The 18,368-nt window shown below is 36.8% G+C and overlaps 2 protein-coding genes across 3 annotated transcripts in view; one reads left to right on the top strand and one right to left on the bottom strand.

Annotated features, from left to right (window-relative positions):
* Positions 1-18,368, top strand: part of CENPP (centromere protein P) — a 111,934-nt gene that overhangs the window by 9,745 nt on the left and 83,821 nt on the right. For both annotated transcript variants that reach the window (XM_088171656.1, XM_014869745.2), the window contains exon 6: positions 1,128-1,224. In XM_088171656.1, coding sequence (XP_088027782.1) covers positions 1,128-1,224 — 97 coding nt within the window. The remainder of the gene's footprint in view (positions 1-1,127; positions 1,225-18,368) is intronic.
* On the bottom strand, positions 3,373-14,038 carry OGN (osteoglycin). Its single transcript, XM_014869744.2, has 6 exons — positions 13,824-14,038; positions 9,714-9,798; positions 7,571-7,729; positions 6,874-7,076; positions 6,207-6,302; positions 3,373-5,911 (listed from the first exon to the last, which is right to left on the bottom strand). The coding sequence occupies exons 1-6, from the start codon at positions 13,989-13,991 to the stop codon at positions 5,741-5,743; spliced, it is 882 nt and encodes a 293-aa protein (XP_014725230.2). The 5' UTR covers positions 13,992-14,038; the 3' UTR covers positions 3,373-5,740.

Genomic DNA, 18,368 nt, shown 5'->3' with positions numbered 1-18,368 from the left:
AAGATTACTCAAAGTCAAATTTACATTGGAATTTAAATACCCTCACTTCCTGAAATATTCCCAAATATCAGTCAGGTATCTTCCTCAGTCAGGTTTTGTAAACTTGTAAAATCCTGTATTAGTAACTTAAATATTTGTACTTCCAAAACAGTGCTTGCCAGGTGTGTTTTGATGATGGCTAATAGTTTGTGGCTTTGTATCAACAACGACATGAAGCCTTTCACCCTTTTGGTTAAATAATCATGTTACTTCAAGTATTTTGACATGTGGTTTTTGTGGAGTTTTGCATCCTTTCCATCTTTCCATTCCATTTCTTTAATGAAAACTTCATCCTCCTTATGAGCTTTTTCCCCTCCTTTCCCCAACAATCCTGAATGTGAGGTTGGCTGACAGTTTGTCACCTTCTGTTGTGTCTTTTCCTTTCTCCATCCTGATCCTTTCTAGAAATCTGAAAAATGAATGTTTATATCTATCTTTCCCTCCCACTCTCCTCACAGCGTAAGAAGGAACATGGAGCAGGTCCAGAGGAGAGCAAGGAAGATGTTCAGAGGGCTGGAGCTCCTCTGCTCTGGAGACAAGATTCCATCAAGATTTAATTGTCTAATAAAAGTTTTGGTTTAGATGCCCTGTGTGATCAGGCCTCTCCTTTCCTACTGAAGCTGCAAGGTTAATCTTGAAAAGCTGAATGTCATGTATACAGGGGCAGGTAACATGTCATGTACAGTTAGTTGGTTAGGACAAAGATTTGGGGAATATTTGAAGGTTAGTGATGCAATTTGGCAAATCCTTGTTTTGGAGGTTCAGGTTTTAATATGTAACATGTTAGAATTTATTTAGAAAATTAGCTGAGCAAAAATAAAATCAAATTAAGATTTTGTAAGTGACTATGTTGTTCCCACATTTTACACATAAGACTACCACTAGAAACACTGGTTTAGGAATGTGTTCTTCAGCTTCCTTTTCAATCATTGCACTGCAGCTGTTTTTCAGCTTTGTCATTCTTATTTTGGGTAATTTCTACTTCGTATTCAAACAATACTAATCAATTTTTTAAAGTGTGAATTTTAGGCTATAGGATTGATACATCTGATTAGGACTGGGTTAAAGAATATATTTTTGTTTTATAGCACTGAAGAACGTGGAGATCTTCTGACATTTTTCAGAAGCCTTTCAACCTATGCTGAGTGGTATGAACATCGTAGACACACCTTCCTGCATTTCAAGGTAGTGTCTATAAAGCCTTTATTTCTTAGTACAATACTTATTGCTTTAAGAAGTTTATTAAGACAGAGCACTGGAGGTGAAACTGGCTCTTTAGCAGAATACGGGATCTTAATTTTATATGTGATGGTGAAAAGAATATGAGCTAAAAATTTGTGCTGTGCTCAAGAGGCAATTGAGCAGCAATTGTTGTGTTCCTTTTGGGTGGAGGAAAATAACTGTGCCTTTCTGTGCAGGAGCAAGACAGTTTGCTTTGGTACTATATTCTATTTTGATTTTTTTTAAAAAAGGAAAAAGAAGAAATTAAAGGAAAATAACACTTGTATTCTTTGGCATGTTAATGTTGACTTTGAAGGATTACCTCTGTTTTTCTTGAAGATGTGTCAGCATGTGTTTGGGTGACAGCACTTTCAGTTCTGGAGTGTTTGACTTGTATGATGAATAAACTGTTCCTCCTAACTGGAACATAGTATTTGAGCTTAGTTTTAAGTTATCAGTATTTAGCTTGTTTGCTTGGCCTTTGTGCTGGTTTTAGGATAAACAACTAATTCTTGGAGTCAAAATACTATAGTCTTACAGACACAAAACAACTTACATGATGCTTTATGTCAAGAGAAGGATGTTTAGCTGCTTAATTGTTTGTGGTTTCTTGGCTGGGTTTTATGTACCTCAATAATTTACTGTCATTGAACTCAACACCATCTTTACTTTTCAGCTGTAGTATCAAGTGGGAACTGCATCATTTCCTATTTTTCAGTCTATTAGGCTTTTGAGTTCTGTGCCAGATTAATAAATTTCTATTATCCAATCAACCAGAATAGAAAAAAGATTTCTCTTTTCTGATAATACTAAAAAAATTCCAGTCCTCACCTGAGCAATTAACTGGCATTGCCTAATCCTGCTGGCTTTTGTGTAAGGGCTTTTCACTAAACCCTTCATAGAAAAGGTAGAACACCAAGAGATTTAGGGCTCTGTAATTGGTTTTTCCAGCTTCCCTTGATGCTTTCTGATCCTTAAATCAGCAGTGACTGTGGTTTCTGGGACAGTGATTCAGTGAATTGTTGTAAATATTTCTCATTTTAAAATATAATAAAATGAAAAAATAGAAAAAGGGTTTGGAGACAATTTTCAAATTGTTGTTGTATAAGCAGTTTTTAAAAGTATTTCTTCAGATGTTGAGTATAAACAAGGAAATTATCTATTAATTGGTAAAAGATGTGTGAAGATAATTCACTGAAGATGTTACCAGTTTATCAGCATTATCATCAGGTGTTCTTACTAAAGGTAATTTTATTTCCATCATCAAAGACAAGGATCAAGTTGAAAGTCAAACCAGTTTGGGAGAATATTTACCAAATATGACTGACTGTGTGCTTATGAAGAGTATTTTAGGCCTTATTTTTGTTAGCATTGTTAATTGTTTCATTTCAAAACAGAAGACTTTCTCAGGTAAGAGAATTAATAAAAGGGTTCAAAGATCAAATCTGACAATTCAAATAACTAGATTGCCAAGGAGAACATCTATTTGTAATTTAATGGTTTTAGTCATTTGTGGTAAAGCAGTTAGACATATGTTGTTATTATATGCATAAAACCAACTCAAGAGTCTATCCTGTTAATATTAACGCTTACATAACATTAAAAATGAGTCTGTAATCTTGGTATTTTTTTTCCCCTTACCTGCTCTCTAGACTCTCCCCTGTTTTGGAGATAAAAATGTTGAGGGGGGAGTCTTGAGTTTATAGCTTTTCTATTAATCTGTTTATTTTTAAAAGAAAATTGCCAAGGCTTCTATGTAGAAATAAAATAGTTTCTGATACTTTCTTCAGAATGTAGTGTTAAAACACCAAAGGTAGTTTATTTTTTCTTTTCTGATTTGATACTTGAGAAGAAAGGGGAAATGTAGAAGTGGATGAGTACTTCAAGGAATATGGAATGCTTTGAGATTAATGGCAATTCAAGGTCATTTCAAAATAGGTTTTGAAGGAGCAAATGGAGTGTTCCCCCAGTATTCTGTAGGTCAGGTCTTGCTATTGTCACAATAATTATGTCTGTAAAATGGATTTACATCTGAAACAATTTTCTAAGCTTAGTCTGCTGTGAACAATGAATCATGTTGTCAAGGCTGGATGAGCAGGTGTTTGAAGCTGGTACTGATAAACAAGAACAAAAATTCAAGTTTTATTGGAAATACAGAAGAGAAATGAGTGACAGGAAAAAACAGAACGGTTTACATTCAGCTCGATATTAGTACTGGTCACACAAATAGGAGGTGGAAATCCTCCCTACTGAAGCCTTTTTTTACTCACGTTTTGATTAACTTGCTGTGAATGGGGAAATTGAAGTCAAAACACATCAGAGACCTCGGTGCCTGCATGAGGCATTCAGAAGGTACTACTTGTCTACTTTGGTTTGCTCACAAAGTATTCAGAGCATTAATACTGGTGTTACTGATTGATAATTAGTATGTTTCAGAAATATATACAACATTTTGATGTAAAATCAGTCATGTGGTAGTGGGTAGGTCTTAGAATATTTAAGTGTGTATGTATTACAAAAATATGCATTTGTGCATACACACTTTTGGTGATATTTACTAATTCTGTTAATACTGGAAAGAGTTTTAGTAACAACGATTTAGGATGAGAAGAAGATCAGAGGCTGCTGCTTATGTAACATTATTACACTTACAGCTGTGTTTTTTCCATCTTAAGCGTTTATCACAAGAGACATGCGAGAACTGATAGGTTAAATTTTTTCCAAATAGAAATTTGGCTTAACATTGGAATGTATTGTTACATGCTTTGAAGTTGTTTTTTATGTTTTGCTAAAAACCTGGGGACATCAAAGTTTTATGATTTATGTGGAAGAATGAAAACCAAGTATTGCTGCCGGACTTGGTTTTGTTCTCAATTAAGACAATGGAATTTCCTTCTTGTTACACTAAATAACTTAAAATGGAAAATACTGGGGATTGCTGTTTTTCTTGGGTAATGGGTTCAGGGCAAAAATATGTGTTCAGAATTAAGTGGACATCAATTCCCCAAAGCAGAAGCAAAACAAATCAAGACTTAGCTAAATAAGATAAATAAAACTAATACAAAATATATTGTAAAATCAATATTCTAGATGTAGTGATACATCATCATGCATTTGATGCTTAACTATTTCTACAAATTAGGCATCTATACTAGCTTCAAAATTAGTACAAAGTTGATGTTGTAATAGTTACTAGCACACCTTTGGCATCAATTTGTCTGGAGGCTTTACACCCATGGTAGGTATTTGAGGGGGAAAACTCTGTCAGAAATGTGCTCTTGTGGAATTAAAAACATTGTGCCCTTTATCAATGATGGCCAGTTTTAGATGAACTGAGTGTCAAGGCCTGCACATGTCAATTTGTGTTTTTAACACACTACATAGGTTCAAGTAGTTGAGTGAATTACTTGAAGTTACCTCTGTTTTCAGATTAATGATGGAATTAACTTTTCTTTTTAATTTCAAAATTTGATTTGATCTTTCCCCAATGATCAGAGGTATTGTTGTAGAAGGGTAATTCTTTCTTTGCTCTGACATCTGGATGAAATCATACTTATTTCCAGGTAAATGCATGAATTCAGCTTTGCTCTTAACTATAATGTCACATTTCCTGTAAGGAGAACCTGTGGAACCAAGGTTTGGTCTACATCATTAGTTAATAACAAAAATATTTGAGTTTATTATGCTGTACTTAGACCATTGTTTTAAAATGGGAAACTGGTGTTGCAAAAACAGCTCTTGTGAGAACAGCTCAGCAAAACATATATATTTCACTTAAAAATACATTGTGTAAAAATAAAACATATGTTATTTTCAAAGCAAAATAGTAGAAGGAAATGTAAAACATCTTTGCAAAGTTCCAGTTGCTATGTTGCTTGGTGTACTAAACCTAAATAGGAGTTATTCTCATTTACCACAAATCAAGGTTTTAATGAAACTTTAACAAATTTAAGCTTTGAGAAGTTCTGTTTCTAAACAAAACTTTTTCTCATATGCATCTTCATCCAATACACCTTTGAAGGTCAACCAGAAAGATTTCATTTCAGATTAAAGGAGTCGGATTGGAATCCAGAAGTATTTTTCCTCTTTAGCTTGCTCAAAGAAAATTTTGCATTTCTCTGAAAGTAAGATGTGGTGAGTGCTGGTAAAGAGTGAGAATAAGCAGTTTTGTGTGATATTTTTTTTTTTTTTACCTAAAGAGTAAGTGGTGAAATAAAAGTTGAGATGATGTGTGTACATATACATATATTTTTACACTTTCATTAACAGAAAAGATTCTGAAAGCATGAGGGACACGGTAACTACTCAAGTGACTGGTTTGAAATGGTTATTTCAGAGGAGAACGGTGCAACATAGCAGAAGGTCCTGGGTATGCAGGGAAAAGAGCATTAGTAAGGGAAAGGATATGAACTTGTAAACAGAGGGAGAAGTGACCCTTGTTACATGCCTGGGCCTGGCATGTGGAATGGCATGAGCAGTGCTAGTAGTAGGTTCCCACGGGCAGCATCCTCAGGCAGGAGAAGGCATTGACGTGCTTGGCCAGGACGATGGGGTTGCCCTCCATCCTTATCTCATCCATGCTCGTGCGGATGTAGCGCGTGTTGTTGGACTTGCAGAACGTGTCATCCGTGATGGTGGTGATGTTGTTGTACTGCAAACCAAAATGGTTTTATAAGTAAATGCACACATGTATTGTTGATACAAGAGGATAGCTTTTTTTATTTCCTATCCCTGATGTGCAGAAACCAATAATAAATCCTTGCATGGCAATTAGCAGCTTCTCAACTTCTGGATGGTTGTGGCCATACACATTGTAACTTGTTTTATTCAGAGGTGCAGTGGAAAACTATAGTGGGAACTGTTTTAAAACAGAACAAGTTTGATTTGAAGTGTGTCACACCCAAGGTGTTAGCTAAGAGAATGTGAAGGAAATCCTTTGGGAATACCTGGAGGTGAAGAATGCGCAGACTCTCCGGTAAGTTCAGGGGAACAGATTCCAGTGCGTTGTGTCCTAAGTAGAGGTAGGCCAAATTAGTGAGCTTCTGTTAAACAGAAAGAGAGGTTACTGATGCTGGTATTACTTGAGGTTAAGTAACTATACCTGTTTATAAAAACATTAGTAATTTTTTCTGATCACATAGCCTGTAAACTGATGTAACAAAAGCCATTCTTTTGCTGTGAATGTTGAATTATGCTATATCAAGAAATTTATAGAACAGACCTGAGTTTGGGAAATTTGTCAGCATGTTGGTTATAAAAGGTGAAACCACTATAAAGTACTCCAAATATATATTGTTTATTAGTATTTCTTTAGTCCTCAAAACTATACTTGAGCCATCAATTTTTGAGTATTTTTTCTTTACATGTTAGAGAGAAAGCAAGCAGGTGAGATATTTCATAGAAAATTCTTTTCTACATGGAGGACATGATCGAGTAAGTGCACAAATGACTGATATTCTAGAGCACCTTAAAAGCAAAAGCTGGAAAGCTGCTTCATCATAGTTTGTTTCTTAGATTACAGAAAATACAGAAACATCATTTGGTGGCAGACTGAATAGTCTGGTTACTAATTTAGTTTATTTTGGTTACCTAAATTATTGGGTTTTTCCTTACCTTGAAAGCATTTGCTTTGATTCCTCTGCTCTTGATTCTGTTTTGGTTTGCATTAAATGTTGTTAGTTTGGGAGGTAGAACAGGAAGCTTTACAAGTCGATTTTCAGCAAGAGAAAGTTCTTCCAACAGCAGAAGCTTTGAAAAGGCTCCATCTTCTATTTCTTCTATCCTATTTCCACTAAAATCAATTCTTCTCAAGGTAGCTTTATACAAAAGAAATTAAAATCTAAGTATTGACTTTTTAATTACATGGCATGTGAAATTCGTATATATGCTAAATGTTAAACTATTGGCTGCAGCATCAAAATTGTTATCTACAAATGCAAATACTATTAAAATTGGGTAAAATTGACATCTGGATTTTTTTTTTCCTGGTCTTAAATTGAAAAAATAAAAAAGGGAAATACTCTGGATCCTTCTTTTTGTCTTGGAGATTAAATGATTTCAGATATTGATAGAATTTGTCATGCTGTGGAGTGAGATAGCTGGCAGAGCTGTCCCTGGAGCATCTGAAGGAAAAACAATGCCAGGTCATTTAACACTGGCTGGGATGCAGAGCTGAATTTTATTTTTAGCAATCTGCTTTTTGCCTGATTGTTTGGGTGTATTAAGATATTTACAGGGTGCAAAATGCATTTCCATTTTGCCTTTCCATTTCGTATTCTAGAACAGAGATGGAAATTGGGTTGCCACTTACTAATGTCAGCGAAGTCTGAGGCTGCAATCCTTTTGATCTTGTTGAAGCGAGCGTACAGATAAGCGGTTTCCTTGGGCAGGGGGGGCACGGCCTCGATGTCGATCTCCTCGCAGTACACGGAGCCGCTCAGGCACACGCACAGCAAACACGTGGGCAGGTCTGCCAGCAAGGGTTGAGCACACAGGTACAACTTACTCAGCTTGGTTACTCAAAATAGAATTTTATCTAGTGTCTTTTGAGATTCCCCATTGTTAGGTTTTTAAAAAATTCTGTTTGCGTCAAGTTCTGAGAAAATTTTAATGTTCTCAACTGTTTGGGGTTTTTTGTTCTTTTTATTATGTGTGATTTCCCCGTGTCTAATCTCTGTTCTTACCTGAGCATGTGAATGCTGTTAATTGGCCTGAATTCAGTTTAAATCTTTAGCTGACTAAGAGTATGGTGAATGTGACAACTAAAAGTTTGTGACCATGTTAAACATCACATTCAGAACCAAACCCACACGGAAGAACACCTGGCAGTGCATGGATTTGCTACTGTAAGTGCATTGGAGCATTTCTGGCAGGTCACACAATATCCTGTGTTGTTCCTAGCTACTATTTTGTCTAAACCTTTTGATTAAAAATTCCAGCAATTATGTTTAAAATATTATATATGGTTTAGGTTGGAAGGGACATTAAAGATCATCTCATTCCAGCCCCCTGCTAGAGACAGGGACACTTTCACTAGACCAGGTTGCTCAGAGCCTTATGGACAATCTGTATCAGTTTTATATTTGAGATTTTTACAGCTGTTGTTTTAAGCAGAGAGAGAAACATTTTGTGATGTAGTTTGAGACCTTTGTGGCTTGTCCTGTTCCTCATGGACAGTAGTTAAATATCAGTAACTTCTGATTTGCTTTAATCTTTTCTGCCAGCAATACTCAAATATATATAATGAATGTGGCTTTGAATCCAGTTTCAGCACCACTGCTGTATCTTGTGCTGTGTTTTCTATACTTTGAGACTTTTGATTGGCTTCCACCCTGGAGTGAATTAGTGCAGACAGCAGGGTCATTCCATGGCGTAGTTGTCACTACACAGCAGAACAGGACCCTCTACAACCAGTGAGGAGTTACAAAAGCAGTTGGCCAATACTGGGAAGCCAATCCAGTACATGTAACAGTAATTCTTTTTCTTACAGCAGCACTGCAGAGAACAGAATGAAGATTTTTGAGGTTTAGCTTTGTGAATATCATCATTTTTAGGTTGCACCCCGTTTGGTGTTTTGGTTTGTTGGCTTTTTTTAATTTAATGGCTTGTTTTCATATGTTTGTGTAGGAAATGGAAAAAGTCGAACAATGTTGTCACTGTTAAAAAGGCAATAGTTTTTATGCTTGTCTGTCTAGAAGGTCTGATATTCTTGGAGGCTTGCTCAGTTTTTGATGGGGTCTTGTTGACAGGGGCTGTTTGGCAATAATTAACCTTGAATTACCACTTTGGTGGAGATTGATAGTCCACTGGTCTTGCTGAATCATTAGTTATTTTTGGAAGTTTAGATCAGACACACAAAATAAGTCTCTTTTTCTCACTGCTCTGTTTGGCAGAGAAACTTTGTCCCTCTCATGGGTAGAGAACACTGGGGCTTGTTAGGAGAAATCTGGACAATGTACCCAGAGCCAGTAGGAAGCTTTGGCAAATGAAGAATGCTCCAGATGTATTTTAAACATTGACCTTCCTGATCATCAGATGTACACTTTGAGAATAACCAATTGTTCAAATAAATCTGTTGAATTAATTAAAGCACATCATATTTCATCAGCACTTGGTTAAACTGTGGAACTTAGTGGGGGATGTATTTTGTTTTCCTTCGTTGTCTTGCCTAACTTATTTAACTTGGGTACATCTCAATGGCAAATATGACTGGGCAAGTCTGTGGAGAGGCTTACAAACTGTGCTTTGTGTATTCAGTTTACCTGAGGATTCTTCAAATTTTTCAGCCTGCTCCATCAGAAGTTAGAAGGCTTTTCACAGAAGATATGAAAGACATTCATAAATGAAAAGATTAATTCTGTAGCCTTTGTCATCCTTTCCACATCAGATTTGTACATTAAAATATATTCTCTTGGATATCTTCAACATCACAATGTTCTTATCAGTTAACTTACTTGTGTCCTTTGTTGGTGGGACATCGAGTTGCCTGTCATCACTTTGCAGCATTAGGGAAGTGTCAAGAGAAATGTTTGTTCCATCCTTTGTGAGAGAGCAATTGTCATTTTAAAACACAAACCACAGACAAAAACCACAGAGCATTACAAGGATCTGAAATAACATCTTAAAGTGAGCTTCCTACAATATACCTCTTTAAGGCACTTAATTTTTAAAATGCTTTTATAGATTGGATGACTAATGTGATGTATTGTCACTTTTAAATATGAACTATTCACTTTGAAAGACAAGAAGGGAAGGTGCTGCCAGTGCTCTTTAGGAAACTCCAGTTCTTCAGGAAAGGACAGTAGACACAAAATAGAAAATACAGTCTATATGGTGGGAAGGAATATGTAAGTGGTGGGTATTTACAATAGAGTTTCAAAGATTAAGATTTTCCATACAATGCAAAACTCAATAGGGTTCTTGTGAGTATATTTTGTTGTTGTCTTACCCAAATAATCTCAGTAAAATGACAGATGTCCTTGTATTTAAAGCTATTCAGAATTCCTCCTGGAGATAGTCATTGCATCTTTTCAATTGCAGGAGAACTTAGTTTATAAACACATTCCTTGCAGGTATTGGCTGAAATTGAGTAATTTGTTTCTGTGATCTACATGTAAGTCTGTTTTAAGGTGTGGGCTACTAACAGAAAGGGCCTCTTGTGATGCAGAGAACAGTAGTCAGGTTTTCATTGGAGACTGGGGGAATTTTAGAGAATTGCCTATTATTAACTCTATTTACAGTATAGATACAGTGACTTATACTGTGATTTGCATGCATTTAAGTTAAGGGGATTTCAGTTTGACTGTGGAAGTCGGTTTTGTTTTGCATCATTCATTTGGATTTTTTTTTTAATGGGGAATATTTGTAGGACAGAACAAGCCAATATCTTCTTTGGTGTGCGTGGCTATTGGAAACACATGCAGGAAAGAGCATTGTGTGATGTGGAAGATGTTTTGCTTTAAACATGCTCAAGGATCGGGCCCTAGCAGGATCCAAGTGCTCTGTTGGAGAGCTGCTTGCACTCTGGGCGTGCTGACAAATGAACCCCTTTTAGTTTTCTTAATCTCCCCACTCTCCCCTGCTTCAGGCACACAGGTGGTTCATCTGCAAGTGCAGTGTGCAAGTAAGAGCTTTCAAGCTCCCTCTGATACTGTGTTTTATTTGGTATTTAGTTGCTTGCTTATACTTTACTGTGGGAATTTTTGTATTCTGCAAAATAAACCCCTCAGGCTTGACACAAAGCCTGAGAAACAAGTATCTTGGCCAGCCTCTGTCATTTTGACCCCTTTTTAGCCTGTGAATCATCCGTCCCTTGGCTCTTCCCTGCGTCTGCCTCTGCAGGCTCTGGCTCTGGTTTGGGCTAGCTTGGTTTGTCCTAGTGAGGTTTTAGGTTCTCAGTAGGATTCTGGCAGCAATTTGGCTGTGCTGGGTGGAGGGAAGCTGAGGATGTCAGCTCAGCAGCTACGCTCTGACAGAAAATCTCACAGAAGCTTTCTGCAGGAGTTAGCTCCCAAAGATAGGTTGATTAGGCACATGAAGATGTGGACCTTGAGGTATCTGTGCCCGTAGAGACTTCTGACTGCATGGACTGCTCATGGAACAAGTGGACTTGTATGGTTGCAGCTGGTTTGGCTCCTGAGGGACATTTGATAACACTTGCTGGCACAGCTTATCTGTCCCAGGTGAAGATTTCTAGCACAGTCTGCTACTTGAGCCATCAAAGTAGTTTTTGATGGGACTTCTTAGCAGAATGCAATGTATTGCTAATCTCTGCCAGTGGGAAATGTCACAAAAATTAAAACTGGTAATTTGCAGAATACCATTGAATTCCTAGAATTAAAAAGTATTTGCTAATCAGCCAAAATTCCTAACTATGGAGTATCAGTGCAGAAGATTGTTTGGATTATAACCAAGTTCATTACTTGCATATGTAAGGAATGCATGGAAGGAATATTGGCCTACTCACATACTTAAATTCCACCTGCCTCTTGCACTTTACTGCACAGACACATTAACACTTAACATCTAAATGCTCCAACCATCTTACAAATTTCTGCAAAATAATTTATTCATCTTATAACACAAAGATCTGGTGGTTTATAGTCAATGAAATTAGTCCAGATGTGAGACAGTATCTAATTGAGTGGATCTGTTCTTCTGAGGAACTTATTATTTTGTGTTTTAATTTAAATTGTTCAAATTTTTATTCAAGACTGGTGTGGCTGTGGTTTCAAATAATCATCATAATAAATTTCTTCTGATGTTTTTACTTAAAGTCTTTTTTCTAACTGTGTGCTCAAGCATACAGTAAGGAGTTAAATTTGTATGCAAGATAGATTTCTGACTGGGCATGCTTGAGGAAACATTTGGCACATAGTTCAGTTCCAGTTAACACTTGGAATATTTGGGGAGTAAAACTGGTGCAATAAATGAATAGAAGATCTGTTTGTGCACCCCATGATTTAAACTGGGAACACTGGCACTTGTGTCGATGTAGTTGTTGCACATAAGGAGCTCATTTGTTATTTTGCAATGAAAACATGTCAATGGAGAACTGACCTGATGGAAATAATGACCAACTACATTCCTAGAATTATCCTAAGCAGAACTGTTGGCCTTCAGAAGACCTCCAGCTTATAGCACTGCCAGGAGGAGTTTGATTTGTCTGTGGCACATCCATTGGCACCATTTCCATGTAGGTATACTCCTTGTTCCTTTACTGAAGCAGCAGCAATCTTCTGCAAGCAATTTATTAATGAGTGTCATCTGATGCTGTGCCTAGCTGGTTAAAGTTAGCAGGTTTAGTATTTTTTAAAAATGTACTTCTGAGTGGATAGTCACTGATTAGTTAGAAGTCATTTATATAGTCTCTTTTTCATGGTTTTATAGAAATATGTTACTTCATCACTGTGGCAGATATCAGATTTCAAAATACATTTTTTTGCTATAAATATGTAACTGATTGTTTTAGCCTACAGTGGAAAGCTGTAATTTAAGTAGAATTGGGAAATATTAAAAAGGTATATGAAAGTGATTTTTCTGTATTTGGACTGCAATTTTTTACTTACTATCTTTTGCTGTTTTATTTTTCTTGCTTATTGGACTGAGTTACTGTAATAAGTACAGTTAATATTAACGAAAACCTGCTTGAGCTTTTCATACTGGGCTGTTACCACTTGGTTTGGATTTGTGGTATTTTCCTTGGCACCTACTCCTGGGACAATTGCTGCTGGTTTTTTCTCCCTGATCAGTGTTGTATCTCCTTCTCTATTGATGTGTACTGGTTAGTGAATGGGGATGTGAGGTTTGTAACTGTCCCTGGCACTTCACTAAATTCTCCCATGGCTTTGTGTCTTCTGCTTTTGTATTGAAATTCAGAAGCAGGAATGTGGAGCACCCAGCACAAACATTCTGTTTGGAGATGTTGGTGAGTGCACTGAAATGTGGGGGATATTCTCTTTATTAAGACCCTCAAAGTGTTAATGTGTAAGTGGCTCCTCCAGCACTGAACATTCAATAGAAGTTTGGGACGGCTGAACTGTTGAGCTGTAAAAAATCCAAACCACCCACCCCTGAAAAACTGAGGCAAGAAACTTGATAGTTTGGCAAGTCCAAAGAGGAACTGTGGTTTATACTGGCAGATTATTTCAATAAAAAAGAGGGGTTCTAATTATGACTTTGGTAGTAAAAAAAAAATAAAGATCATCACCTTCCTTGTTTGTAAGCAAACTCACTGAGTTAATACAACATAGTTCAAACTGTTGAACTAATAATTAATCCTGTTCTTGAAACACTTATGATTGCAGGCACATAAGAACAGCAGAATTAAAATGATGCTTTAGCCTTATTTGTGCAAGCTTGCCTTCTGTGGCTTACTCAGCCTGTAGCAAGAGTAATATTTTTGTGGTTTTAGTTTGAGTGGCTTTCCCTATGTCTGAACCCATTGTATGTTTCCCTGTTATTTTAGGACTTTTCCATAAAACTCACATGCATGCACATAACACCTATTTCACATAACACTTATTTTAGTTTAAGATATTAAAAAGAAAATATAAATAAAATACCTTTCTTATATCCTTGGATTGTATTTCATAATCTTGTTGGGTCAGGCTTCCCATGGAAACATCTGTATCATACTCATAAAACTGTAGTGATTCTTGCTGTAGAGGTGGTGCTGGATTTACCAAAGGTACAAACACAAACAAAAAAAAAGTAGCCTCCAAAGTCTCCATTGTTGCCCAGAACAATGTATGTGGCTTTCAGTGAGCTGGTGAAGATCTGCTCGTGCCTGGACTCTGGAGAACACTTTCTTTGGGGCTGGAAATGAAAATGCAATCCGTCAAAACAATATTTAAAGCCTAGAGGACTTGTTGGCAGTGGTTTGTAACACATAAGGAACATGGAACAACTTTTAACTCTTGATATCCTTTAATTAGACTCTAACTTTATAAAACCTGTTCTTAACATTAGAAGAAACTGGGAAATAATAAACTTTTTCCAACTAACAAGGAACATATTCTCTTAATTGCATTTGCTTGTTTCCCAGTTTGTTGTTTTTGTTAAAAGCAAGACAATTTTGTTAATATTAAATATTTGGCATATATATAAATGAACTAATTAAAAATGTGGGGTTCAAATGCATTTTCCTTTATTGTCAAAATAAGGATTTTCAAACCAAATGCTCTATACCTATAGCCTCTCATTGTCTTTTACTTTACATTTGAGACTAAACAAGAGAAGACAATACCCTCAGAGTATTATACAGGTTGGGCACTTTTCAGGCAGGAAAGGGGAAGAGGCTGCAAACATGATCTTTGAAAGATTACAAATATGCATGCAATATTTTAAAAAAATAAATCTTTGCACAGCACTTTTCTCCTCTTTGCTGTAGTTTTATTTAAGCTCTAAGTTAATCTACTTTTAGGAAAATGTCCACCTACCTTTTTAGCAGATTCCAAGCTGTTCACTGAGAAACCAGATATCCTTATCTATTGTTACTCTTTTGTCAATGTACTTTAGGTTCAAGTTATGCATTACATCCAAATTGTTGAAATGAATGCTCTCTCAAAGTTTGACAGTCTGAAGAGTGCTTTCCATGGGGTAAAAACACTTTGCCAGCATTCTCTCCCAGGGTGAGAGGTAATATCCTGGAGGAGGGGGTTGTACTTTGCACAACATTTGCAAATGCTAAGCCCGTGTAGCTCATCCTACTTCTGGTGTTCTTGTTAAAATGGCAGCTTTCTGCTTTGTGGTGACTCGCTCTTTATATTTGCTAAGGCTTTTTCTGTAAATCAAATATTAATTGTGCAAACTGGAGGACTCTAATAAAGCATGTGTTATCCATTTTGTGAAATGCCTCAGCCTTGAGACAAAGCAGCTGCTTTCTGAGACAGAGGTAGAGCCAAAACACACGTCTGTTGTATTAGTCACATTTTGTGAATAGTAAAATGTTTTATTACAAGTTGTATATGTTTAGAGAAGTTTCACCTACCTATGAAATGGAAACTTTTCAGTCTGAAGAATTCTGGAAAAATATTCTTTGGAATTTCTTTTGTTTGTGTGGAGATTTTTAGACACTGATTGTCTAAATGCCTCATTAATTGACTTATTAGACAGTTTATTGAAAAATGGGTTTCACAAAAAGTACTTGCTTTGAATAAAGTCCTGTTTCAGTTCAATAGATAACTCAGTGAATGCTGTCCAGGTGTAGAATTTCCATCTGAACTATGAGCAGCAGTTTTCTGAATTTGTAATGCATTTCTTCCTCCCCCATCCTTTTCCTCATTATGAATTTTTGGCAGTCAGCACAAATGGGAGACAGATGACCAACTTTGAAAGTTTATAGAGTAGCTTTCTCAAGTCTTTAAAAAGTATGTAGCAATAAAATCTAGTGGGAATATATCCAGATTTACATTTCTCTTTTATTGTCATACCTTTCTTTTTTTTTTTTTTTCTTAGAGTAATACTGGTGATAAACTGTGGACCTTCTGGTTAAGTTATCTTTTAAATGCTGCCTGGTTTAGCAGCCAAATGTCTGTAGGAAATCTGCAGAGTGACTATGGCCAGTTGCTGTCTAAAATATTTTTGGGTTTATAATACTGCCAGATTCTGAACTCGTTTGGATTTTATAAAAATGTTCATAGCTTAGTTCATATGCAAATTTAATAATGTGATAGTTTGGACTTGAAGCTTGCTCTGGGATAATGCTATGATGATAAACTGGAGATGTGAAGGGAAGAGGCTCAGTAATAATGGAAATTGGGCCCTGAATCCCATTGCATGCTGCTCTGCTGGAACAATAAGGACACCAGGAGTTTGGGAGTGGTTAAATTGCAGTGTCAGTACCACCTTAGCATCCCTCCTGCCTTCGTGTATGTCTGGGAAGTAATGACACAGCTCTGCTTTGTACTTATCCTTTCCAGCTGCCACCCCTCTGCCAAACATCCACATTAGGATTTCCTCTGTCTCTGGGGCATCCAGATGTTTCCAGTGCTTGAATGTAATCAAAGAATAACTATTCTAAGGAAAAAAAAATACTAAGTATTGAAGCTGAAAGCAAGGTATAAAGGTATAAAATATTTAATATATGTGTTATAGTCTTATGATAATTTATTTTGTAAGTACTGACATCTTAGATTTCACAGCTACATAGAATGTCTTAGGAACAGCTTTCTTTCCTTACATATGACAACCTTAAAAATGAGGGAAAACTACTAAATAAATGGGGCCTTTAATATGCAGGAACTCCTCATTCAAGGAAACACTTGAGAAGAGGCTCTGAATTTTTAGACAACTTCAGGAACAGCTTCTGCACAAAACGTGAAAGTCTGTGTTCATCAGGGTCACCAGATTTATCACAAAAAGGTTGTTGTGTGTGTACTCACTATAACAGGGGCCCCTCTCAGAAGCTCATGAATACTTCCTTGCAAATACATTCAGAGGGAGATGTCAAGTAGTTCATTTGGTGTGATGTCACCAAGGAGGAGCTTACAGTGCCAAATTAAGTAGTAACCTTTTCCTATAGCTTGTCTGCATTGTCGTGAAAGAATAAAGTGTATCAGCAAATAGTGTCAGATAAACCCAGTTTTTATCTGAACATGTACCAGATGCTCAGATCAGCACAAGGATGGGGATGGTACGAGTGGCTGCAAACAAGGAAGGGGAGTATTGCTTCCTTCAGCTGCTTCATTCCTGCTCAGAGTGACTAAAAATAACCACAATATCCAAATCATGTGAGGTGAAATAGGTGGTTCTTATGCATTGGCAGTAGGGGAGCTGACAGGAAATACCCTGGCAAGCAAGGAGTGCTTTCTAGGCACTGTTAGTGCTTGGAAATTGGATGTCTGAGTGTCTGTTGCTTGGACTCTGGTTACAAGGATCGATGTACTTGGAAGGTGGTTTCTCTTCTGGAAACTCCAGCCTGTTGTGTTGTTAACGTGTTGAGCTCTAGGTTTTGAAGAGGGCCTTGATAATGTTCATGGTATGTTTTCTGATTTCCCCATGATATCTCGTTTGCACTGACTGATTTCCCCACAAAATACTTTCAGCTGGACTGTTAAGCTTTTAAAAAGGTTTTTTCCTAATTTTGTTGACATGGAATTGTGGCTTAAATTTGAACAGTAGTTATTTCCCTGTAATTTTGAAAGGCTATAAAGTGTAGCTGAAGGTGCAAATTAATCACAAGACTTCTTTTCTTGTAGTGGATAGAACCTAAGTCAGATGAATGGGATTGGATTTTAGTCTCTGAATTTTGCTGTCAGAAAAACTTTGGGTGAAAAGGGTTGCATACGGAGTAGGTGTAAAATTTATTGCCCAGGGTTGTCTTCTGTCATGCTAGACAGTGAAGAATAAAGAGCTTTTAGGAGAGAAAAAATGAGAAGCTTGGATGAGTGTGGATGGCAGAGGTAGGAAAAACATAGGAGAGCAAGACAGAAATGAGGGTAACTATCCAAACTATACACATTGCTGACTAAATCTTCAGCATCTGGGCAAGAATCTAGTTTATATATTAATAAAGAAGGTGGGTAGAATTTCCTCTGTGCAAGTCAGGTTGGAAATGACTTCTCCAAGGTGCCTGTAGGAATTACATGGGGGTAGGGGCTGGCACTGCCTATATAAAGACTTCTGGTTGTGCAACAAGTGGCAGAACACTGGAAAAAGAAAAATGGGGAGGAAAAAACATAGGGCCTTACCTCTGGGGTGCAGGGGTTAATGAGGCCATGAGGCAGTGCTAGGGAGAGTCCCATAAAGTTGCTATCAAGATATTCCTTATGAAATAAACCAAAGCTGAGATTCTTTTTAATCACTCAGGTTTGTTCTATATTTAGACAGAGAAAGTGTATTTTGCAGCTGTTTAAAGACTTTGTCTTTCATCTTGTATCATAGTCTCTAGAGGATGATATTGGAAACTTCTGTCATTTCTGAGTTTTACTGTTTATAAGTGTTCTTGGAAAAAAGTACCATGGATTATTGCTCAGCTGACCTGTGCTGATGGTGGGTGCTGGGAATCACTAATACAGAGTGCTCAAAGTCGGTGTCTTCTCGTGGCCAGACATCTGTGTGGGACAGAATGAGATGAGAATAAATTAGGAAAGCTTTTAAAGATACCT

This window comes from Sturnus vulgaris, chromosome 11 (genome assembly GCF_052056855.1).
Source record: "Sturnus vulgaris isolate bStuVul1 chromosome 11, bStuVul1.hap1, whole genome shotgun sequence".
In the NCBI taxonomy this organism is placed as follows: Eukaryota; Metazoa; Chordata; class Aves; order Passeriformes; family Sturnidae; genus Sturnus; species Sturnus vulgaris.
Note: the sequence above shows the minus strand (reverse complement) of the source record. Positions and strands in the feature narration are given on the sequence as shown.